The 25,091-nt window shown below is 51.2% G+C and overlaps 1 protein-coding gene across 7 annotated transcripts in view; it reads left to right on the top strand.

The window, feature by feature from the left end:
* The first annotated feature begins 2,063 nt into the window (after window positions 1-2,063).
* Window positions 2,064-25,091, top strand: part of RAB44 (RAB44, member RAS oncogene family) — a 31,212-nt gene continuing 8,184 nt past the window's right edge. For 2 of the 7 annotated variants that reach the window (XR_013764914.1, XR_013764915.1), the window contains exons 1-9: window positions 5,506-5,619; window positions 9,677-9,895; window positions 17,627-17,738; window positions 18,518-18,689; window positions 19,842-19,988; window positions 20,375-20,465; window positions 20,726-20,821; window positions 22,130-22,317; window positions 22,858-24,316. Coding sequence is in view for 5 of the 7 variants with exons in the window: in XM_079146352.1 (XP_079002478.1) it covers window positions 5,590-5,619; window positions 9,677-9,895; window positions 17,627-17,738; window positions 18,518-18,689; window positions 19,842-19,988; window positions 20,375-20,465; window positions 20,726-20,821; window positions 22,130-22,317; window positions 22,858-24,320; window positions 24,540-24,853 (2,832 nt within the window). In the remaining 2 variants the exon portion in view is untranslated. Of the gene's footprint in view, window positions 2,166-5,504; window positions 5,620-9,676; window positions 9,896-17,626; window positions 17,739-18,517; window positions 18,690-19,841; window positions 19,989-20,374; window positions 20,466-20,725; window positions 20,822-22,129; window positions 22,318-22,857; window positions 24,321-24,507; window positions 25,065-25,091 lie in introns of those variants that run through there. The other 5 variants (XM_079146352.1, XM_079146353.1, XM_079146350.1 and 2 more) reach the window with 5 other exon arrangements.

The following is a 25,091-nucleotide window of genomic DNA, read 5'->3' as shown; positions in this document are numbered from 1 at the left end:
ATGGTAATGGTTCCCACACCTATCACTGCCTGTAATTGCAGCAGCTCCGGAGGCTAAGACAGGAGGATTGCAAGTTCGAGGCCAGCCTCAGCAATTTAGCAAGGCCCTAAGCAACTCAGTGAGACCCTGTTTCAAAATAAAAAAATGAAAAGGGCTGGGGATGTGACTCAGTGGTAGAGTGCCCCTGGGTTCCATCCCTGGTACCCAAATAAAACAAAACAAAGGGGAGATAGCTCAGTCGGTAGACTGCTTGCCTTGTAAGCACAAGGCCCTGGGTTCTATCCCCAGCACTCCCAAAAAAACCAAAAAACAAAAAACAAAAAACCCAAGTTGAATCATGTCACATTCCAAATGGCTTCTATCTAACAAAAAAACCCCAGGTCCTTACATGGTCTGAGGGTCACACCTGTTACTTTCAACCTTGTCTCCAGTCTTCCCTCCTCAATGTGCTTCAGTCACGCTGTCACCCCATTCCAGGCACACAAAGCATGCTCCGGCCTCAGGGCCTTTGCACGCACGGTTTCCTCTCCCTGAACACTCTTTCCAGATTTTCTTCTTCACGTGTCCTCTTCCAACATTTCCTCCTCAGACGGGCCTTCCCCTGGCCCCCACTTTTATTATTATTTTGCTTTTTGACCTTTTGTTACTCAAAGAAGCTTCACTAAAAAAAAAAAATTTGGCTTTCTGACTCTGCTTGTGTTCCAACACTCTCACGATGATTTTCTGCTCCATGTTAAGGACGGCATGCTTCATCCTGTCACAGACACGTTTAGCACAGGAGCTAAGAACTCATAAGAGGTCTCAGCACAAACCCCTCCAAGTCTGTACCACATGCAGACTTTGATGCTTTCTCAATCTTCTTGGTATAAAGGTAAACAATTCTATGACCTATGGGGTTCGGGGCAGCCTGATTTTGTTAGAGGTTGTCTGGTAGGAAGGCCTTTGACGGTATGTCCAGTGCTAGACCATTCTGTGCACCTCTGACACCATCCCCGGAAGAGGAACTGACTGCCCTGTTTCAAACACCTCCCTTGGGCTGGGGCCGGGGCTGGGGCTCGGTGGCAGAGCGCTTGCCTGGCGTGGATGAGGCCCTGGGTTCGATCCTCGGCACCGCATGGGAATGAATAAATAATATAAAGGTATTGTGTCCACCTGCAACTAAGAGTAGAAAAAATGCAAAATAAAAAGCACCACACACCACCACTCTGTCCCTCCACTCTGCTTTGCTTCTCCTCCTAGCCATTGTCACTATTGAACTTGATGTTATCGAGGTTTTTCTTCCACTTTTGTAGCCTCGACACTTAGCAGCACAGTGTCTGGCACAGAGTAATGCTCAGTAAATACTGAGCCAGGTGCAGTGGCACATGTCTGTGATCCCAGTGATTCAGAGGCTGAAGGAGGATGGCAAGCTTGAGGCCAGTCTCAGCAACTTCATGAGACTCTGTCTCAAATATAAAAATAAACAAATAAAAGGGACTGGGGATGTAGCTCAATAGTAAAGTACCCCTGGGTTCAATCCCCAGTATCCCAAAAAACAAGAACAAAGCAGAAAATTGAATATTTTCTTAGAATATGCCCACCTAAAAGACTATATGTAGTCAGGCATGGTGGCACATGCCTATAATTCTAACTACTCAGGAGGCTGGGGCAGGAGGATTGAAAGTTCAAAGCTAGCCTTAGCAACTTAGTGAGACCCTGCCTCAAAATAAACATAAAAAAGGTCCAGGTATGGTGGTGCACGCCCATAATCCCAGCGGCTTGAGAGGCTGAGGCAGGAGGATTGTGAGTTCAAAGCCGGCCTCAGCAACTTAGGCCCTAAGCAACTCAGTGAGACTCTGTCTCCAAATAAAATACAAAAAAGGGCCAGGGATGTGGTCAGTGGTTACGTGCCCCTGGATTCAATCCCTATTACTAAAAAATAAATAAATAAATAAATAAAAATTAAAAAAGAGACTTTGAAGGGGCAGCCAGGGGTCCCTTTGGCAGGAAGTTCCATGGTGACCACAGGAGATTGGCTCGCTGGGGAACGGAAAGAGCGATGAAGCAAGAGACAAGACAGTTAACAGTCCCAAGCGTGTGGGCTCTGCAGGGCAGCCGCCGCCTCTTCACCAGGTCCTCGTCACCAGGTCCAGGAGCACAGGGCTGCGGAGGGGAGCCTTAGAGAGGTGGGAGCTGCCTGGACCCGCGAGGCTTCTTTCCTTTGGAGGGAAGAGGGTGGGGAAGGAGGCTCAGCCCCAGTCTGTCTTCACGGCAAGGCTGCCAAAGGCAGAGAACTTGGTGCCCTCTGTGAGGTCTGGTGGAAGGCACTGGGGCAGGAGACTGGTTGGGTCATCTACCCTTAATGGCTGGGTGACCTTGGACAAGGTCACTGGCTTTTTCCGTTGGTGAAGGTAAGTAGGCTAGATCAAGGCCCCAGGTGGCCCACCCGCTTGGGGAACCTGGGCTCAGTGACCATCGTTGTTGTTGTTGAGCTAAGTGGCATGTGAAGCACATGCTGGCTCTGGCCCCTCTGCGCCAGGCTGGTGGCAATGGCCCTAAGGCCCTGCAGGAGCCATGTTGCCATCTGCCGGTGCCCCTGGCCCTTCCTTCTTGGTGGCTCCCCACTTCCTGAGGGACAGCCTGTGGGGCCCGCTCCCCTGAGTCCCACAGCGAACCCCACCTTGGGGAGCTGGCTCCTGAAGACACCTGGGCGTGGGATTTGCGGGCGCTTGCGTTCTGCTTCACCCTAGGTGTGAGCAGTGTGGCAGAGCCAGTGGAATTGAGGGGCCACTGGAGCGTCCCTGGCCTCCAGCGTCTCTGCTCGGGTGTGAGGTCCAGGGATCCCCGAGGGCACTGTGGAGAAGGGGGTGCTGGCCGAGGCTACCCCTGCTGGCTGACTCCAGGGGGCTGTTCTGAGTGACTAGGAAGGGGTCCTCTGTACATGCCCAGCACAGGAAGCTGTCGTGTCCGGCTAAGAGCCCACGGGCAGTGTGGGGAGGCGCTGACCTGGGAGGGAGCATGCCTGTGCACAAGCATTTGTGGGCTCGGAGTGGCCGTGCCTGGCCACAAAGGGGACACAGACTGTTTTTGTGCTACAAGGCCATGAGGGGCCTGTGACTGATCTGAATGTGAGCGCCATGATGGTGACAAGGGTTCAGGAAGACTTTGAGGCAGCCCTGGTGGGGGGGCATCTGCTGACTTCCTGCCCCAGAGAAGGTGGGTGGCTGAGTGCCCTCCTGAGAGGCAGACCTGAGGTCCCCAGCAGGGAGGGAGCCCAGGGAGGTGTCCCGTGGAGTTCGTTCCCATGAAATGTGGGGAGACTGCTGGAGACAGGCCGCGGAGGCGCAGTGTGGCTGGGAACTCCTGAGAGCCCTGTCACCAGCGGCCGGTGCTCAGGGACGGGGCTGCCGGGAATTTATCTCAGGACTCTAAGTTCCCTCCGTGCAGGAGCCTGACAGACCCAGGGACACGGCACCCACGTCAGCGAATCCCCAGCCTGGAGCTCAGGTTCTGGGGGCCTCCGCGCTAGGCATCTTATCTTGCTCCTCCAGCTAGTTATCTGCCTTGCCGGAAATGCACATGAAAGTGCTTTGAGTTTCCAAGTACCGAGACTGAGTCACACACATGAGCACAGCCACCACGTCTGGCCTGCTCTGAAGCCCTCGTCCCTCCCAGGGCAGCTCCGCTGGCATCTGTGACCCCTAGAGGGGTCTCTGCCCACTCCAAGGCCACTTTTCCAGTAACTGTCTTGGATAAGCTCATCCCAAGAGGGACGGGGAGTGCAGAATCTAGTGCCAGTTCCATGGTATCATGGCTGGGCAGCTCAGTGCCTCTGGAAGCCTCTGTTTCCCCATCTGAGCAATGGGGATAAATCATGTCCACATGGGTCCTGGCTTTTGTACAACTCAAATAGAATTTCTCCTCGTCCATGTCAGCACCAATGTTGTCATTGCTACCTTTACCCAGTGTCATTGTGCGCTGAACAGTGTCATGCATTATATATTCAACAAGTATTTGATGAGCACCAGCTGTATGCCAAACACTGCTCTAGCCATTTGGGATGATGCAGTGGCCCGGAGAGAATCCTTCTCATAGAAGGCTTGTATTTCAGTAAATGGAAATGGGAATTTATGAAATAAATGAGTAAAAGACTATTCTGGGATGGTGACAAGTGCTAAGAGAAAGTCCAGGTGGAAAGGGAGATGGGCCCTGCTGGGGAATGGGAAAGAGTGTTGCAATTTTAATTATCTAGTCTAATCCTCATGGCAGCCTGGTGTGGTAGATATTAATACTATGTTTCCAGTGAGAAAACTGAGGCACAGAGAGGCTAAGTTGCCCAAGGTTACACAGCTAATGAGCAGTAGAACTGGGAAGGTCAGAGGTCTGTCTGATCTTCAAGCAGTATGACCAGAGCCCACTCCCTCTCTCTGGCCCTTTTTCCACATCCGATGCTCCGTGAGTCTCTCTTTAACTATAACCAACAGGGCCAGAGGTGTCAGGATAAGCCCCACTAGTCCCTGGAGAGCCACATGGCTCCCCTCTTAGAGGGGCAGTGAACAGAGATGGCTTTCTGGGTGTGGACGGATGTGGGCAGTGAGAGGGTGGGAAATTCTGGGTGAAGCACAGTTAGATGAGTGGAGGGACCTTCCTGTTCTAGTCCCTGGAGTCTCACTGTTCTTGGCTCTTTTCCCTCCCTGCTTTTCATTAAGAGGAGTTGATCAAATAGCACAGTGAACTGTGCTGTGCTGGGGCTGAATTTCCCCGTCCACCCCACCCCACGCCTTTGTCCTTTGCTGTGTATTTCTTTAGAGTCATTTAGAGGTGAGTTGAAGACTCTTCATCCCTTGCCTTTAAAGGAGGAGGAGATTCCCCAGCATGGCTGCCGCACCTTTATCAAACCTGAGACTCCTCGTGGCTCAGTAGCAGCTTAACTTTACCCATTTTCACATTTCCCTGGTTTTTCCCATTCCCCCACTTTTTCTGAAAAGGAATCCACCTAAGGATCACGTTATATTTAGGTGTCATTTCTTCCTTTTGGAGGCGCTTAACCACTGAGCCACATCTCCAGCCCTTTTTCTTTTCTTTTTTTTTTTTCTTTCTTTTCTGTTTTTTTTCTTTGAGACAGGGCCTCTAAGTTGCTGAGGCTGGCTTTGAGCTTGCAATCCTCCTGCCTCAGCCTCCCAAGGCACTGGGATCACCAGCGTGCATCACTGTGACTGGCTAGGTGCCTTTTTTTTAGTTTTTTGAATGTTGACCACGAGGGGCAGGCCCTGGGGATTGAACCCAGTGGTGCTTTGCCACTGAGCTACATCCCAGTATAGTTTTAATTTTATTTTTTATTTTGAGACAGAACCTCCCTAAGTTGATGAGGGATTCACTAAGTTACCCAGACTGGCCTTGAACTTGTGATCCTCCTGCCTCGGCCTCTGGGTCACCAGGATTACTGGTGCATGCCGCTGTACCCACTTTTTTTTTTTTTTTTTCCCTTTAAGTGGAATCTCTATTTTTCAAGTCTTTTCTGTGGTCTGGTAGCATGTCCCACCCTCAAGGGCACAGTGTGAGGGAGCTGATGCCTGTGACAAGGATCAGGGCCGAGTTCCGTTTCCCCAGATGTCAAGACTGAACACCGGAGACAGCGAGGTGAGCGTAGAAACCAGCTGTGTTTCCAGGACAGAACAGAGGCAGGCTTCTCCCAGGAGGAAGAAGGGGATCCAGAGCTGGTATCTAAGAGCAGCGATGTCCTGCCCCTGTTATATATCTTAGATTTCCTTTGTTCCCATGTTCCTCTTCTCCCCTGTCTTACCTAGGTGACCCAAAGGTGGACTGAAAGGTAGAGCAATCCCGGGCAGGAAGGGAGCAGCCAGGAGGTGTCCATCAACAACTGCCACAGCTCCTGCAGGGAGAGTTACGGGGCACAACTTAAGAACAGCCCGATCACCACTGAGAAGTCCAAATCTGAGAGTCCTTATTAAGCCGGCTGGCTGACTGTCTCACAATGCCCCAAAAATGGCTATTGGGAGAACCGCCCCAACCACAGGGTTGTAGGGGTTCTTATACCAAAAATCACATCAATCATAAGTGTCTGTTGCTATGATTCGAAATTACACATTAACATCATGAGATCATCAACAGAGGGAGAAGTGGGTCAAACTGACCCTTACCTAGGTACAAACCAAAGAATGGTTGCTAACATCCACACAATTACTGTTCACATGGTACATTGTTTAGGAGCCATAGGAATCAAAAGAGAGCAATTTTTCATTACCTAAGAATTGTCATTCTGTATTGCTAAACATGTCACTCTAAGTAACTGATGATGGGCACAGAGGCAGGTGTTCCCGTGGGAGAAGCCCATTTCCTACATAACATGGAGTTTCGGAGCAAAACGGAGTCTGTCCACTCATTTCCCTTAGAGTCTGGCCTATAACACTCTCCTGGAGCCAGATCTGTCAGCCCGTCACAGGAGGATCAGTTCCCTGGGGGCAGGTTACTGTCCCACAGGTTGGAGGGGGAAGGGCTCTGGCGGTATTAGCATTTGACTTCCTTTCCAACCAGCCCCCATTTCCTCAATGGAACCGGACTATTTATTATTTACACTGACCGTCCTTTTTGTCCCCCCACCTCAAGGGGAGGAAGAATCGAATAACCAAAGCCCAATGCCTGTCCCTCCAGAGCAGGCTGGGCACCATGGGGGATCCTGGGTTAAGCATGATGCCTCCAGCCTGGAGCCACTGCTCAGAGAGGTCAGCTCCTCCGGGAAGCCCTCCTTGCTGGCCCCCGTGCTCCTTTCCAGTCTCTCTCAGCACAGCTCACAGGCCTGCTGATCCATCCAGGCTGCACTATAATTTTTGCGTCTTCTTCTGCAGGAGGCTTTGGGTGCTTCCTGAGGGGACCTAGACTCAGTCACACCTGTACCAACAGACCAGGGGCCCTGCTTGGCTGTGTGGGTCGTAACCTGCATAAGAGTGCCTGGCCAGAGCTGTGAGTGGGAACGGGAATCCCATCCATGTCCCATCTGCCAAACCATGCGCCCTGGCTTTGCATCGAGTCTGCCAGGAGGGAGGGCACCTCTCCTCAGTGGCCTGAAGGAAACAGACCATGACAGGCCCTGCTTAGCTCTGTGCTGGTATTCAGTTCGCACTTAGTAAATGCTGTCACTTAAGTGCATGATAGAGCTCAGGAGGGCTGGAGCAGAAGGAAGCCTTCTTGGGAAAGGCATGCTGCAAACTGTGCTTGGGTGGGAACAGCCCTGAGTGAAGCCTGGGCTGACCCCAGGGTGTGATCACTCCCATGGTGGCAGATTCAAATTCTTGGAGTTAGGAAGAGACACACACTTGACTGTCCCCAGCCCTGAGCGCCTGGCTCCAGTGAACTGCTGGAGTTTTTCATGGAAGGTCTTAAACTGCTTCTGGAACAGGCTTCGAAGGCTGAGAGAGAGTGGGAAGGAAAGAGAAGGCTCACCTCAGTTGAAGTTCGGGGCCTCTCCAGGGAAGGAACTGCTTCAGGCAAGTCCCATGCGGGCTGAGGGGACTGGCCCAAGGGGAGCCCCCATAGTGGTCCCCACCCTGTGGATGAGCCCATTGTCCCTGCAGCAGAGCCCTGGGATTGCTCCACCCAGCCTTTGGCCCTGCGCCCATCAACTTTTCTGTACTGTGAAAAAAATACCTGAGGAAAACAACTTAAAGGAGAGAAGATCTCTGTAGGCTCCTAGTTTTAGAGGTTTCAGGCCATGGTCAACTGGCTCATTGCTGAGGGTCTGGGATGAGGCAGAACATCACGGTGGAGAGGGCATGGGGGAGGGGGGGTGGCAATGGAGGAAAGAGAGAGAGAGAAGAAGAAGAAGAAGAAGAAGAAGAAGAAGAAGAGGAGGAGGAGGAGGAGGAGGAGGAGGAGGAGGAGGAGGAGGAGGAGAAGGAGGAGGAGGAGGGGGGAGGAAGAAGAAGAGAGAGGGAGGGGGAGGAGGGGAGGGGGAGGGGAAAAGGGGAGGGAAGGGGAGAGGAGAGGAGAAGAAAGGAAGGACCCGGGAGATGACCCCTTGCAGGGCACGTCCCGTGACCTCCTTCCTCCGCAGACCTCGCCTCCTGCACCTCCCACCACCTCCAATAGTCGATTAGTTCATCCTCAATGAATTGATCCACTGTGAGGTCAGAGCCTCGTGATTCAGTTGCTCTGAACCTTGGTGCACGGGGACCACATCTTTAACACATGAGCCTTTGGGGGACATTCCAGATCCAAATCATAACAGGCCAAGGTGAGAGCCCAGAGTGGCCTCTCCTCCCTGAAGCACGGGCAGGTTCTGCTACTCCAAATCCTGTCCCACTACCTGCAGAAGCCACCCTGAGGGCACACCAGGGTCTTGCCACTCTTTACAGTTCCATGCACCTCAGACTTAACCCCCTGAGGGCAGGCCCAGCCTCCCTTGCCCTGGCCTGGGGTCCTCAATTTGAGAATCTTTGTTTTTCAAAATTCTTGTCAACTGACTGAACTAAGGCCTTTGGCAACAGATGAAGGGGTCCCAATCAATGAGCTTGATGTCTCTTAGATGAGCCCCTAATATGTACTAAGGTTCTGGGATCAGTGTGGACTGAGATGCATCCATATCAAGGGGTCCCAGGGCATTGTGGGCCTGTCTTACAGAATACTGTGGATTGGGTTAAGTATAAAGAACAGACATCTAGGAGATCAAAGAGCTGGCATCCGGTGACAGCTTTCTTGCTGTGTCATCCCAGGGTGAAAGGCAGAGGGGCAAGAGAGCAAGAGGGGCCTGAACTCATCCTTTAATAAGGACCCCCTCTTACATGGGCAGACCTGCTCCCGCCAAACAGCTGGAATCCATTCTTAAGAGCGGAGCCCCCACGACCTAAATGCCTCCCGTCAGGCCCCCTCCCAGCACCCCCCGCGGGGGGCTGAGTTTCCAACTCATGAACTTTTGGGGACACAATCAAACTGTAGCAGGCCACAGACAAGGGGACACCGAGCCTGAAGCATGAGGGTGGCTGCAGGGAAGGCTTCTTGGGGGAGGCAGCCTCTGAGGCTCGAGGGAGGGCGTGAGCTAGTCTAGGGGTGAGGGAACTGGAGAAGTTTGGGGCGAAGGGAGAAGCGGGGGCTCTGGCATTCCTGGAGCCACCAGTTTTTCCTCAGGGTCCCCATGGATCACGAGGCTGTGAGGAGGAAGGAAGAGGGAGGCATGTCATACAAGATCCTGAGAGCCAGGCAGCCCGAGAGCTCTGCTGTGCGGGTTCCGGATGCGTGTGTCGAGGGAGGAGGGAGAAGTTCGGCGAGGCGCGGCTGAGTGAGGGGGAGGCCAGCATCAGTCGTTTCGATGCTGCCAAGATATGCAGAAATGAGCTGGCAGAGCAGCAGGAGAGACCTGGGAAGGAACTGGGTGACATTCTGTAGATCAGAAACTAGGACAACTGCCGGGGGGCCACTTTATAGGATGGTCAGAGAAGGGTTTCATGGTCGAGCAGAGAGCTGAAGGACTGGGACGTTTGGATAGCAGGGAAATGCATTCCAGGCAGAGGTACCGGAGGCCCTGAAGGGGCATGGGGGACAAGGCCAGAGAGCCCAGCCAGGGACGGATCAGGCGTGGCTGGTTGGCGATGGTAGATTTTCTTCTGGAGGCGATGGGAAGATAGGAGAGGGTTTTGATTTTCTTCAGAAACCCAGCATTCCCTTACTTCTCCTCTGTCCCCAGGTCCAAGGCACCATGGAAAGTGGACAGAGAATATCTCGAAAAGGCCGCAAGTTGGGCTCCAGTCGTCGTCGGCAGACCAGAGAGCCAGCTGATGGCCAGGATGCCCCAGTCACTCCAGAGCCAGAGTCCTGGTCCTTCCAGGCAGATGCAGAACTGCAGGCCTTCTTCCAGGACTGTGGTGCCAAAGAGAGGGGATTTGTCACTCGCGAGGACCTGGCGGTGAGCTCAAGGCCCCCATCCTAACTCCTGAATCCCTCTTCTGCAGACCCTGAGACCTCCTATCCTGGCAAGGCACAGGCTCCCAGAAAAGACTAGGGACTTGTTTATACCAACGTGTGGATGACTGATCAGGCTTATGGGGTAGCCTCTTTCAGAAACATTGCATTTCAACAAAGGAGAGGATTTTAAACCAAAGAAGTAATTTGCCAATGACATAATTTCAGGCCCTTTGAGCAGGAAGTTTATACTGCAGAGCAGTCAGAACTCTGAAAATCAAACCAAATTGATGGCTACAAACTTTATTATTTTTATTATTATTATTATTATTTGGTACCGGGAATTGAACCCAGGGGCACTTAACCACTGAGCTACCTCCTCAGCCCTTTTTTATATTTTATTTAGAGACCCTGCCTTGCTAAGTTGCTCAGGGCCATGATAAATTGCTGAGGCTGGCTTTGAACTCAATCCTCCTACCTCAGCCTCCCGAGCTGCTAGGATCACAGGCGTGCTGCCACACCTCGCCATGATTATGAATTTAATGAAACATAAGATCAGCAATGGTCGTGTGTTCTGTAAGGAGTCTTAGCTATGACCCAGACTGAGGTTGACTGATTTTGTTTTGCTTTCTCCTCATTCATGGCAAGAGGGCCTGCATGGGTTGCTTAAGTCTTGAGGGGCCTGCTTTTCTAGGCTGTTCTAGGCTTGGACTTTAGTCCTTTCCCCCTCTGAACTGGCCTTCAAGGGCACATTAAGGTGTGAATAGCTGCTATTGAAATGCACTTTTCAAAAAGGTTAAAAAAAAAAAAAAAAAGACGAGTAAATATGAAATCGACACTTACCAAAGGTCTTGTCTAATTTACTTTTATCATTATTAATTAATAAGGGAAATAGGAAGATGTTTTGACTCGTTCAAAGAGCTCGTGAGCAACTAGGATATTTATAGGCAGTTTAACAGAAAAGTGTTTAAGATTGCTGAGTTCAGTTTTAAACATGGCTAATATCCGACAGGCCATAAATCTTTGGGGGTTTTGTTTTACTAGACGCAAACTGTTTTCTTTTTCCCTGGACAGAAATCTTCCAGCTAGCAAGTAATTTCAGTGAGTCAGGCACTTTTAATTAAATATAAACAATACGATGATCTCAGTCTTTCCTCTGGTTTGGACAATGTGTGGTAATCCTTGCCTCCATGTAATATTGAAAGGATGTGCTACCTTTCTTTTTTTTAAATTTTATTTTTATATTTTTATGCGGTGCTGAGAATCGAACCCAGTGCCTCACACATGCCAGGCAAGCGCTCTACCACTGAGCCACAATCCTAGCCCCTACCTTTTTGTCTTATTTCCACATGTCGGATAATTTTTCTGTGATTGTGAATAATTTCCTAGCTTTTGATCTATGAAAGATTTGATCAGGTTTGGTTTTATTATTTGCATAGGTGCAACAAGAGTATATAGTATATGGGCCTCTGAATTTTTGGCAAAATCAAGACTTGGCAGTATTAGGCCTTTTTAGCTTCTGTTCAGAAGTTTTCATATGGCATCTTAGGTTGGACTTTAAAAGCACCTGCAATTTGCCCTTCTATCGAGTGACCAGCTTTCCCAGTTTTCCAAGGACTGCCGGGCTGCCTGGAATGTGGGGATTTACTTGCTAAAACTGGCAAAGTCCTTGGGAAACTGGGATGAGTTGTCATTCAACCTCGATCCTAAGGTAGGAAATCAAGCCCAAGATGCTCTCTCCAGCAGATGGCCCTTATAGATTTGAGTGGCTTCCTTTCTTCTTGAAGTTCCCAGATTTTCTTGCCAGGAATTGACCTTCCTTATCATTTGGTTCCAAAACAGCTTCCTGAGAGGGCTTTGCTCTCCCTGATTAAATGAGGATCACTGTGTAAAGCAACATCCCAAGTAGGGCCTTGGTTATAATTGCTTTTTTTCCCCTTTTTTTTGGAGGGACTGGGGATTGAACCTAGGGGCATTCTACCACTGAAATAATCCCCAATCCCCTTTATATTTTTTGTTTTGAGACAGGGTCTCACTAATTCACCCAGGCTGACCTTGAACTTGAAATCTTCCTGCCTTAGCCTCCCAAGTAGCTGGGATTACAGGTGTGCACCATTGCATCTGGCTCACAATTGTTTTATCCAATTATATCCCAGTAAAAAAAGAGGCCAAATTCTATTGAACTTGCACATATAATTATATTGCTTTTGAAAGTAAAGAGATTCCATAAAAGCATTGGTCTCTGAATCATTAGGAGGCCGTGAGATTCAGATACCATTTGAAATGTTTCATTTCAGTTTACAAATGTTGAACTACCAAATTGAGGATTAGAAACAGCTCAGAAGAAAGAGAAAGAACTTCCTTACAGATCTTCTAAAGTAGAACAATAAAAGATAGTATCAACCATCTTCCCAACAAATAACCACAAGGAGATTTCCTGCAGCTGTTCATTCTGAGTCATGGAATTAATTTGTGTTCGGCTGGATCTTGGATAAGCTGTCTGCATTTGGACTCAAGAGCCCTGCAAATCCTCAGGTCACTAGGTCAATCTGAAAGTCATCCAATGTCAGCCCAGAAGCCCGTATCCAAGCGAAGCTTAAATAGCTCATAGAACCTGAAACAGTCCTTTTTCTATGGTCTTTGACTTTTTGTTGAAGACCCAAGCTGTGACCTGCAACACATAGCAGAGCCTTCAGGGGTTCCTAGGAAAGCAGAAACCTGTCAAGTACTAGACAGAAAGGTTGTGGCGATTTAGTACAGGAACTAATAACACCAGAGCAGAGAGGGCAGAACACCCAGGGCAGGACCAGCTATTTCCTAGGGTTTGCTCAGTGCTTCCCCTGAAGACAAGGACATGTCATGGGTAGCAAAAAACCATGGAATCTCCAGGGCCTCCCCACAGAGCAGGACATTGCTGAAATATTTATCTTAATAACATTTTGCCTATATAAACTTAGCATGGGCCAGGAGGAACATGGCTTCTGATTTGACAGTCCTTCCCCTGATGCTTTATAATAGCATTGACATATTCAAGAAATACAGAGAAAGATAACCTGGATATTTTATTTTAATCCCCACCCCCCTTACATTTAGGGGAGGCAACATTCAAAGAGCTGGCAGAGAACATCTGAGCCTAGATTGAGACAGGATCCTGGGAGTCCCAGAAACAGCAGTTGGTCACCTAGCTTAAAGTGATAGTTGAATAAAATACTTCGAAATAAACAAGGGAGAAGGTAATATGATTATAAGAAAAATTAGCTCTTTCATAAGGGAGGTGACTTTGCTTTTTGTTTTTTAAAAAATTAGGATATGATATGGAAAAAACAAATCAGAAATGATTGTAGTGAGATAGAATGTTATATATGTAGCTTACATAGAGAAAAATAGTCACACACCCCCCCCCTTTTTTTTGGTACTGGAGATTGAATGCAGGGACACTTAATCACTGAACTACATCCCAAAACCTTTTTTGTGTCTTTATTTTGAGACAGGGTCTTGCCAAATTACTTAGGGCCTCACAAAAGTTGCTGAGACTGACCTCAAACTTGAGATCCTCCCTCCTTAGCCTCCCGATCCACTGGGATTACAGGTGTGCACTACCACGCCCGGCATTGTTGACCCACAGTGGCCCTTGCTGAGAACTCTGAGACCAACTTATCATTTTAATAGAGATGAAGACAAATTCTAGTTTCACCTTTTTAGAATATCATGGCAGTTAATGTTTCGTGCTTTTGTTTATTGTTATTTTTAAACCCATCGTAATGAAATCAAATTTGGCAAAATGTTAATACATTCCATAGCTAATTTTCAGGCCTTATAAATTAGGCAAATAAAGCTGCCTTTCAGCAAACCTCTGGATCTATTCACATTTTATTTTTATCCTTTTCTACCTTCAGACAAAACCTCTTGCCTGATCCCTTGGAAAGCAAACCCACACTCCATTTTCCTCACAGATATGATTGTGTCTCTGTCACTGTTGCTCTTAGTGGTGTCTTAAGCACACAGAGTGATTAATGCTCTTAACCAATGTCATTAACCTCTGTTTCCCAGGACGAATGGCGGGTAAATAATCAGGAACCATCGAACACATCCATTTTATTAGACGAGCAAAGCTCACCAACACATATAACACAACTTTCTACAGCCACACGTAGATGTCACACTTTTTTTAAAAAAATTATGACAAAGTGGACAGAACATAAAATTTACCACTTAGTCATTTTCCAGTGTACAGTTCAGGGGTGCATTCATAGCCCTGCACTGCCATCTCCACCATCCCTTTCCAGAACTGTCTTTCATCTTCCCAAAATGAAACTCTGCTCATGAAGCAACTGCTCTCCTTCCTCCCTACCCCGACCCCTTGATGGCCTTATTCAACTTTCTTTTTTTCTTTTTTTGGGGTACTGGGAATTGAACTCAGGGACACCGAGCCACATCTCGAGCCCTTTTTGTATTTTATTCAGACACAGGTTCTTGCTAAGTTGTTTAGCGCCTCACCAAGTTGCTGAGGCTGGCTGTGAATTTGAGATCCTCCTGCCTCAGCCTCCCGAGCCACAGCACCCAGCTCTTATTCTCCTTTCTGTCTCTGATTTTGAGCTGTCTAGATACTTCAGTGGGAACATATAGTATTAGTCCTTTTGTGACGGGCTCATTTCACTTAGCGGTCCTTATGGTTCATCCATGTGAAAGCTCGTGTTCAGAATTCCCTTTCTTCTTAAAGCTGGGTGGTATTCCGTTCTATGTGGATACCATGCCTACTTTGTCCATTTATCCACTGATGGGCATTTGGGTTGCTTCCGGTTGGGGGCTGTTGTGGATAAGGTGCTGTGGTATGAACCTGCAAACGTCTGGGTCTCTGCCGTCCTCAGTTTTTCTAAGTGGCAAAAATGAATTCATTAACATGACTCAAAGATATTGAGACCTTCTAGCATGTGCAAAAATAAGAAGTCAAAGGATATAAACTTAAATTTTTGCTTAGCAATCAACGAATATAGTTCAGTAAGTTCAATATTAAATTTTCTTCAACATTACTAAGTAACTAAAAATTATTTATTACTGTAACTGAATATAAATTCAGGTTTTTAAAGTTACCTGAGGCTCTTAGAAATTGTGTCGAAGATGAGACACTATAGGCTGAGTGTTAATTGTCCCTGGGTTCAATCCCCAGTACCTGCCACCCAAAAATGAGACACTATAAAATTAATACTGCTTACATAAAATGATCTTGTTAAAATAATGAATTAAGTTATTGAATACATATTTACATTTTTATAATCCTAACAATAACAAATGTTCAAGGATGATGTTGGCTTATTTCATCAGTGAGACATAATAAAGTGAAAGAAATTCAGGTTAACTAGTTTCTTCACAAAAAAATAAATGAAGATTTTATAAAATACAGAATGGATATTAACATTATACTTAACATAAAACAGAGAAAGCAGCTATTATTTGTGTTCTATAAACCAAAATTAACAAGTAATTTTAATGTATTCAATAATCCACCTTAATTATGTGAACCTAGTTCTTTAAAATTTGAGTTAGCAGTTTCTATAATATGATTTTTTAAGTGTAGAATATTTATAACATTAGAATTTCAGTTTTCTTATTACCTATTTCAAAGAACATTGACTTACACAAACATGTATTTGTCTCCATAAACCAATCAATGCAGAACACTTTTTTTTTTTTTTTGCGGTGCTGGGAATCAAATCCAGGGCCCTGCGCTTCAAGGCAAGCACTTTACCAACTGAGCTATCTCCCCAGCCCGCAGAACACTCTTAAGAGACATATTACCCTAAGTTACTAATTCCTTCCACAGGTAGAAAAATATTTCAGACTCTCAATAACAGTAAAAGGCTTTTTTTGAATTACACACACATGCGCGTGTGCGCGCGCGCACACACACACACACACACACAGTGTGTGGCTTCATTTCTATAATTTTAACCTACAGGTTACAAGTAAATGCAGAGACACAAAACCTCACCAGTCCAGGTCTCCACGAGCTGCTGTTCTCCTTCCTGTGCATAGCAATTCTTAGCCAACTTGAGGTCACAAATAGAAAAACAAACAACAACCAAAAGATGAGCAGACCAAATTTTCTGTTATCTCTCCACCCAAGGCACTTGTATCCTAGATAGATCATGACATCTCCTTCCCCATCAGCGCTGCCACCAACCGATAATAGCTGAACAGTGATGTGCAGTCCAACATAAAAACACGAAATCTGGGCTGGGCTTGTGGCTCAGTGGTAGAGCACTTGCCTAGCACATGTGAGGCACTGGGTTCCATCCTCAGCATCGCATATAAATAAATAAATTAAATGACTAATAAAAATATTTTAAAAAATGAAATCTTCATGTGCAACAAATCAAAATGCATTCTGCAGTCATGTGTAACTAATTAGAACAAATAAAAATTAAAATAAAAAACCCACAAAATCAGCAAAAAGGAAACAAACCAATAATTAGAGTAGCAGAATTGGTGAATTCAAAGTTCTGTTATATTTAGATTCCTTCTGAGAGTCAAAAAAGAAACACCTGGATTCTAAGAGCCCATGAGGTATACTTGTCTGGCAATGTAGACTCTCAATAACAGTAAAAGGCTTTTTTTGAATCACACACACGCACGCGCACATAGCTCTGCCAGGTGAGTCTCTTGGGTGGTGGATCCTCTAAAGGATAACTTTCCAGAAGGTCAACTCATGACCTAGAGGTGAACATAAAAAAATGCACATCCGAGCTGGGCGTGGTGGTGCAGCCTGTCATCCCAGCGGCTGGGGAGGTCGAGGCAGGAGGATCGCGAGTTCAAAGGCAGCCTCAGCAATTTAGCAAGACCCTGTCTATAAATAAAATATAAAAAGGACTGGGGATGTGGCTCAGTGGTTGAATGCCCCTGGGTTTGATCTCTGGTACCAAAAAAAAAAAGAAAGAAAAACAAATGAACAGAAACACTCATATCAGAGATTTAACTCATTAATTAATGTTACAAATGATTCAAAGCACATTTTAAAATCTAGGCAATTTAACAAAAACATTTGAATCAAATTGCTGAGTTAGACATTTAAAAGCTGGTTAATGTTCAACAGGCTATAAATCTTGGAGTTTTCTGTTCCATCAGATAAAAATTATTTATGTGTCTCCTGGATAAAATCTACATGTTGACATGTGACTTCATGTATTCTGAGTTCTTGAATCAGTCCCATGACTTGAACTAAGTCCGCCTTCTAGTCTGGAAGATGTGTGGTTGGCCCCTGTCCCTCTGATGCTAAAGGGATATGCTATCCACCTTTGTGACTTATTTTCCAGTTTCAGATAATTTTTTGAAACTGATGAACTGCTGTCCTTCATTGAGACTGGGCTGGGACTCAGAACAGATGAGTTTGGATTCTTTTTTTTTTTATTTAGTTGTTGATGGACCCTTTATTTAATTTGTTTCTTTATATGCGGTGCTGAGAATTGAACCCAGCACCTCACACGTGCTAGGCAAGCGCTCTACCTCTGAGCCCCAGCCCCAGCCCTGAGTCTGGCGAGAGAGAGGGCAAGGGTGTGGGGCCTGTTGGGGCTGCCTTGGGTGATACTGGGGGCTCAGGGGAGGCCCTGGGTCAGGTGTTGGGAGATCTCTGAAGCTGGGGGATGGGAAGTGGGACTGAGGACAAATGCGTCCCCTTTTTGAGGGTCACCCAGAGCCCCTCACTGTGGGAACAGCCGCCCAACTCACGCCTTCCTTCCAGGACTCCAAGTTCAGTTTCCTGGGTAGCGAGGAGGAGCCACAGATGATCTTTGACTGGGTGGACATGGAGCAGAGGGGCCAGCTCTCCCTTGAAGAATTCAGCTCTGGACTCAGTACGTCTAACCTGGGGGGCTGCTAGGGACTTCCCCAGAGGTGTGCTGTGGCTGGGCTGGCAGGAAGGGCGACCCCATCACAGCTCACTCCTCTGGTCCCCAGCAGATCAGGGACTCCCCTGGACATTGCCTCAGAGGTGGGTTAAAGCCTCCCATCTGCCCCTGAGGCCGCAGGCAGATGGTAACACTCCTGCTCCTGCTTGGTTAAGGGAATCCTAGGCCCCAGGGAGCAGCTGGAGGTGCGCACGTGCTGCTCTCGCTGCCTGGAGCTTCCTTCTCTGGAAACCCACAGAACTTTCTCTTTGTTACTCACATCTCAATTTCCAGGTCACCTCCCCGGGGAAGCTTCTAGCCACTCTGTCTAAAGTAGCTTATCCTTAGTCTCCTGATGGAAATCACCTGCTTTATTCCTTTGGCTCACTTAGCAAAACTGCTTAAAAATAAGTGTCCTTTTCAACCCTTACTGGAAACGTCTGCTCTACCAGGGGTGGGATTTTGCCTGATTCAGACATCAGCACAGAGTAGAAGCTCAATAAATAACCTTTGATTGCGTGCATGAAGAATCTGTCGGCTTCTGGGAGCTGTAGCATGGATTCCAGCGAGTCTTTGGGTGTCTCAGATGATCAAGCACCTACCCTGAGTAGACACCAAGGTTGAAATGAGGAGCGCAGGAAGGTGGCGCTGTATAATGTCACAGTACTAGTTCCTTCCTCAAGGACTGGAGCAGGGCAGGGTGGGAGGTCAGGGCCCACCCCAACCTGCTCCCCTTTGTTCCACAGAAAACATCTTTGGCTCCAGCCCGAGCACCCACAGGCTCCACAGGAGCCGACCGTCTCCCTCTCGGGTGCCTGCGACCGCTAGCTTCCCGGCACTGGAGGAGGCAGACGCTGAGGAGAAGGAGGCCTTCCTTGCCCTCCTGGGGCAGCTGGGAACCAGCCACTTCCTTCCTGAGTAAGGCCACGTGGTGGGCGTGAGGGTTCTCCTGGACACAGAGCCAAAGGGGCAAGTGGGGTGCAGATCTCGCCACTTGCCCGCCGTGTGCCCCAGGGCAGGTGGCTGACCTCTGACCTCCGTTCCCTGGCTGTCGAATGGGGTCGGAGTTACCGAGGGGTTGAAGCACGTGCCGAGGGTGCCTGGAGACCTTCCCCACCTGACCCTCCCTCCTCGCCCTGCCCTACAGGGCCTTCCCACGAGGGTCAGGGAGTTAGGGTGTCAGCCTCCCAAGAGCCCTTGGGGGTCTCCCTGAGGGTGCCTCTCTTCACTCAGAAAAAGGGCCCTGTTCAGTCCCAGGCGTGGTGATGCTCTGGGTTGGGCTGGTTTGGAGGCAGGAGGGCATTTAGTCCAGTGTGGCTCAGGCTCCGGGCCTGCGGGCTTCTCTCCTGCTCAGAGAAGGAAACGCCCCTCCACATCCTCCAAGTGTCTTGGGGACCATGAGCGTCCCCACCATTCACTCAGGTTTGCTCACCCCACCCCCAGGGCTCTGTGAGGACAGGATCCCTTACATCTGGCACTTGGAGGGTGGGGCCAGGTGTGTGGGACGGGCAGGGTGGGACCCAGGGTGTAGGCCGGCGGGGCAGGGGGAGCAGGCAGTCATTTACCCGCTCGGCAGGTTGGCCTGGGTTTCAGCCCTCTGGCATCTGTCTCCATGACTTAATTAGAGATCCATGTGAAAGCAGGATCTGAGAGCCAGCCGCGTGCCAGGTCCTGAGCTGGTGCTTTCACTGGGCGTGTCTCTCACTCCCCAGTGACCTTGCCAGGCGGTGTGGGCCTCCCCATTTACAAAGGAGCCCAGAGAGCGTTCGATTTGCAGAAGATCACACAGCGCCAGAGTGGAAGAAGAGGGGAGGCAGATGGACGCCCTGGCTCACGGTCCTCCACCCTGCTGCTTGTCACTGATCACAGAGACAGTGTTGTGGGGACGCAGGAAGGAGACGGTGCCCCCAGGAAAGGCTCCTGGGGGAGGTGACATCCGAGTTGTGTCTTGTAAGGTGTTGATGGACTTGGTGTCCAGGTCTCTTGGAGTGTTGCCATGGACACTGAGGAGCAGGGTCCCCTGCTTCCTGGCCTCCTTGACCCTGATCTCTGGTGGCTTCCCCTCCCCAGGCAGACGGAGCTGTGGCAGCTGTGGGGGAAGCTGCGGCAGGAGGAGCCCCAGCTGGCAGGCAGCCTGGAGGGCTTGGTGGCCAAGATGAGCCACCGCCTGCAGGAGGTTGGGGCCGACAAGGAGGCTCTGGAGCTTGCGCTGAGGAAGTGAGCGAGGGCCGCGCGCTGGCCCCTTGCGGCAGGCCTGGGAGCGGGTGGACCAGGGCTGCGGGAGCCTGCCGGAGGGGACAGAACCCTTAGCAGGGTCACTGCTCACCAGGCTGCAGCGTGCGCAGGAACCCAGGGGCTGAAAGGTGCTCCCCTGCCAGTCTGAGTTAGGGGCCAGGGGTTGTCGACCAAGAAAGGTGCACAGGGACCACGGGCTAGGGCCAGGGGAACCAGTGTCTTGGTGACAGAGGAGTGACCCATGTCAGAGTGCTCAGATGGCTGTTCTCAGGGTGACAGGGACCATGACTGCTCAGTCTGCCCTGGCAGCAGGGGCCAGCCGTGCGGGTGCTGAGGGGCCGCCTGGCGCCCCTCTCTTGCCCCTCCAGGCGTGACTCTGACCACCAGCGCGAGGTGCGGCAGCTCTACGAGGAGATGGAGCAGCAGATCAGCAGGGAGAGGCAGCAGCTGCAGGCCCAGGTGCGCGCCCTGGGGCCGGTCGCCCCTGCCCGGCTCCTCCTCTGGCTGAGGAGTGGACAGCAGAGCTGCTGGAAGCGGGCTGTGCCCCTGTCCTCAGGGCTGGTTGCATCCTCTGGGTCTCAGCCTCCTTGTTGCTGCAACCTGGGGACCTCCTGGCCCCTGGCCTGGGTGGGGTGGAGCAGATGCATTGGGAGGGCCAGCCCAGCCTGGCTGGCTCGTGCGAGCGTGTGCAGGGCAGGCCTGCGCTGTCTACTCCACAGAGCGACTCCCGGGGCCTGGCCCTCAGCTCCCAGATGCAGGAGGTCCTGGAGGCCAAGGAGCGAGAGGTGCAGAAGCTGGCCGAGGGCCAGAGGGAGGTGAGTGACAGGACTGTGTGGATGCCCAACTGCCGAGGGTTCCCAGACCCTGACGCCTATCTTGTTGGGCCGTCCGTCAGCGCTCCCTGATCCTGACTGGGCAGGTCAGTCTGAAGCCACCACCCTGATCGGAGGATTCACTGGGCCTGGGCTCTCCTAGGAGCACTGTCCCTGGGAAAGAGGTGTCCTGGGCCCTGTTCTCAGTTAAGCAGAAGGTCCAAATCCCTGAGGGTCCAGTGAGGAGCCATGCCAAACCAGAGGGAGGGGGGCTTCTCCTGGCCTCAGTTTCTCCATCTGTAAAATGGGTAGCTGCATCCATGGTATCCCCTAGGCTGCTTGTGTCAGATGAGGTAGTAGATGGAAAGGTGCTTTGAACCGGGAAAGCACTGGACAAACACAAGTTCTGTTGGAGAAGTCTGGTGACCAGGTGGAAGTTCGTCTCTGGTTTGCAATGCTGGCTGAGTGAACTTTGCAAGTGCTTAACATCTCTGAGCCTCATGGGGCCATTTTGTCTTGCTCCTTGCACCCCCCCCCCCCCCCACCATTCTTCCCTCCACCCTGTAGTTCCTATGAAGTGCTAGACACTGTTCTAGGTTTTGAGGAACATGAGAGACAAACCCCTGCCCATGAGGTACCATGTAGTCAAGGGGACAGGTAATAAAATGCACAGCATGGGAATGTGAGGCATGGGGAAAGCAGGGGAGGGGGAGGGGAGGTTGGGGGAGTTGAAATGAGCTGAGGGGGGCGACAAGCAAGGCCTTACTCAGATGCTGACATTGGAGTACAGACCTCAGGAGCTGCGGGCTGAGCCTTGTGGTATTTGGGGGAAGCGCAGTTCAGGCAGGGGGAGCAGCAGGTGCAAAGGCCCTGGGGTAGGAGTGTACAAGGACCCACAAGCGGACCTGTGAGCTGGAACGAACAGAGGGAGGGCAGCAGCAGGAAAGGAGGCGGTGTTGGCTGCAGGGTCCTGGAAGCCATAGTGAGAGTTCTACCTCCATTGCTGGTGGTCACACAATTCTCCTGAGTCCTGTGATTTGCCATTGGGTCAGGAGCCCTTGCAGCCCAGATGGAGCAGCCGTGTGGGGCTTGAGCCCAGGCAGGTGTGCCTGAATGACGCAGGTCCCTCCTCGTGCCCTGCATGTCACATGTCCCCCTGTGTGGAAGGAAGGGAAGTGACGAGGCCCTTGAGGGGTGACCCCCCACCATCTTGTATTTTTCTCCTGGAGCTTGGGCAGGAGGAGGGCAGGGGATCTATTCCCCAGGTGGCCTTGGAGGGCAATTGCACCTCTCCCCCTCCCCCCTGTGCAGCTGGAGGCCCAGCTCCTTCACCTCAGTAACACTCAGCAGGAGGCCAACTCCGAGAACCAGCAGCTTCGGGAGGCCAAGGACGACCTGGCTGGGCAGCTGGAGGAGATGCAGGGTCGGCTGCAGGTCACCAGGAGGCATCTGGATGCTGCCAGGGGTCGAGTGTCCTGGCAGATAGAAGAGAAGCCCAGGTAAGTGGCTGCCACCCCTGGGCAGGGTGGTAGGCCCAGTTCTCTAAGGCTGTGGTGAGCGTGCAATGCACACGTAACCTCCCTCCTTGATGCTTGCAGCAACCCTGCCAAGCTGAGCTAATCATGCCCATTTCTCAGATGAACAAACTGAGGCACAGAAAAGGGAAAGACTTGTGCCCAAAACCACACAACTGGGATTAAGACACACATGTGCATACACACACACACACACACACACACACACACACACACACACACAGGGGCCGCTGCAGTGCTGGATCTCTGACACTCGCTCTACTTGTTATAGTCAGCAGTGTAGGATGGGCCAGAGTGATCAGAAAAAGCTTCCTGGAGGACGGGCTTCAGGAGGGCGTTGGGATGAGGGCTCAGGAGTGGGAGGGTGGAGAGACAGGGCCAGGTGGGAAGGGCTGTCTGTGGGGACACTGGAGGAGACAGCCATGGGAAGGTCAGTGGGGGGAGAGGGGTGACGCCATCTCCACCTGACCTTCCCCTGGCTTCACTTCCCCGCTTCCTTCCCAGTGTCCCCAGCTCAAGTGAGAAGGCCCCAGGCCTTCCGGCGGTCTGCCCTGAGGAGCCCCCGCTGCCTGAGCAGCTGTTCGGAGACAACGATGATTGGGACCAGCTCCTGAACTTTAGCAGCCCTCCGCACAAAGCCCTGCAGCTCTCCTGGAGCCCGCCCCCAACCCCAAGAGACACCTCAGGCCCCCAGACTCCCCGCGTGGTCAGGCAGATCTCCATCTCCAAGTCCCATGCTTTGCTATTTGGTCAGGAGCCATCTTCAGATCCAGATGGGGCCCCAAGGAGCCCCCCTGGGGTGTTTTGCAGCACCAAGGATGGGAAAGGAGTTGACCTGGAAGGGTGGGACATTAGTCCAGAGTGTCCCGTCAAGTCCCATGACCCAGAACCCATCTGTGAGCCAGAACCGAACCGTGAGCCAGAACCAAGACCCCGGGCCCACTTCCCCTGGAGTCTGGGAGCCCCAGCTGGGGCGCCGGGCAGCCTGGTGACAGCTGCACTCCACGGGCTCATTCCTTCAGAGGATGGGCCTGCTCCGCCGGGGGACGCGCCCCCTCCCCAGGCCCCAGCTGGTGCCAGCAAACAGTTTCAAGTCCCAGATGCAGATGCCAAGGGCCCTGGGCCTGCCCCAGCCAAGCCTCCTAGGCAGCAAGAGGCCCTTCAGGAGCTGTTTGCCATGGGCTCTGAGCCAGGCCCAGGGTTCCAGGGGGCCATGGCCCTCACAGAGGGGTCAGCTGCACCTGCCCGGGGCCTGCCGTCTGCGGGTCAGACTCCCACAGGGAGGCTGGAGCAGGGCAAGCAGAGCCCAGGGAGGCAGGAGGGCTGGCCTGGGGGACTAAGAGAGGCTCCTGGCCGGGCCCCCAGGCCAGGTGGGCTACCTGCTTCCCCTCTCCAGAGTCCGAAAGAGGAGCCCAAGCCTGAGGAAGGAAAGCCAGTGGCCCGAGGCAGTCTGGACCTTGGTTCTGAGCAGGCAGTTGAGGCTCCTGGCCAGGAACCTGGGTATCCAGAGTCCCCCCAGCAAGATCCTCTGCATGCCCCTCCCCCAACTGACCTACCCCAGGCTTCTGGGGAATCAGAAGCCCCTGCTCCTGGGCAGCTGTCCCCTCCAGGGGGCTCTCCGCCCGGGGCTGCAGCAGGGTCCCAGGAGCCCACTGGAAACCTCCCCGTGCTGGCTGAGCCGGAAGCACACCCCAGGCCCCCAGCCATGACTGTTCTGGTGGAAGGAGAAGCAGGCCCCTCTCAACCCAGGGAGCCGAGGGCAGAGAGCAGGCCTGAGGACCGGGGAACTGACTCCAGGGAGGCCGGGCTGACCCCATCCCTGGGGGACTCCATGGCCAGAGATCCTCCAGCTGACCCTGACTACCTCTTCCATGTCATCTTCCTGGGAGACTCCAACGTGGGCAAGACCTCCTTCCTGCACCTGCTGCACCACAATGCCTTCGCCGCAGGGCTGACAGCGACTGTGGGTAAGGCCCCGCAAGGGAGGGCGTTGGCGGGAGGGAAGGCCCCGGGGTCAGGACAGGCAGGTGGAGCAGGCCCAGAGCCAGCCACCCGCGAGGAATCGGCAGCTTCTGCCCTGGCCACGGGCCCTGCTTTAGACCTTATTTTATGTGGGCATAATCTTGCTATTTCACTAACCGTCTCTAATTACAGGTAATTTGCTTTTTCTGCATTGATCTGATTAGCTTATAATGTGACCCATCAACAAAGCACCCTGCAATTTAGGTGCCAGTGCTGGTGGATGGTGAACACAAGCACGTCTCCACCCACGTGGCGTGGGCAGGCCACTGCAGGGCCCAGCTGGATGGGATCACAACTAGCCCCAGGCCAGTCTGCACGCTCTGGCAGCAAGTCCCCCGGCAAGCTGAATATCTCAGCGAGTCTGTTGGTAGAGTTTATGTGGCATAATATGTGGCAGAGAAGGCTCGCAGGTGTCTGCCTTCAAATCCTGGCTCTACCACTTACCAGGGATGTGGACTTGGGCAAATTAGTTTCTTAAAAAAAATTTTTGTAGTTGTGGGTGACAGGGTGCCTTTATTTTATTTGTTTATTTTTATGTGGTGCTGAGGATCGAACCCATGTGCCTCACATGTGCTGGGCAGGCCCCGGCCGATACCTGCGATGATCAACTTATAAACCTCACAGGCTGGAGGTTTCCATGGTCGATTCCCCATTGCCTTTGGGCCTGTGATAAGGCAGCTCATCCTGGCAGGAGGCCAGTCGTGGAACTAGACCAC

The sequence above is a fragment of the Sciurus vulgaris genome (genome assembly GCF_902686455.1).
Source record: "Sciurus vulgaris genome assembly, chromosome: 7".
In the NCBI taxonomy this organism is placed as follows: Eukaryota; Metazoa; Chordata; class Mammalia; order Rodentia; family Sciuridae; genus Sciurus; species Sciurus vulgaris.
This window is presented reverse-complemented; position numbering and strand designations above follow the sequence as displayed.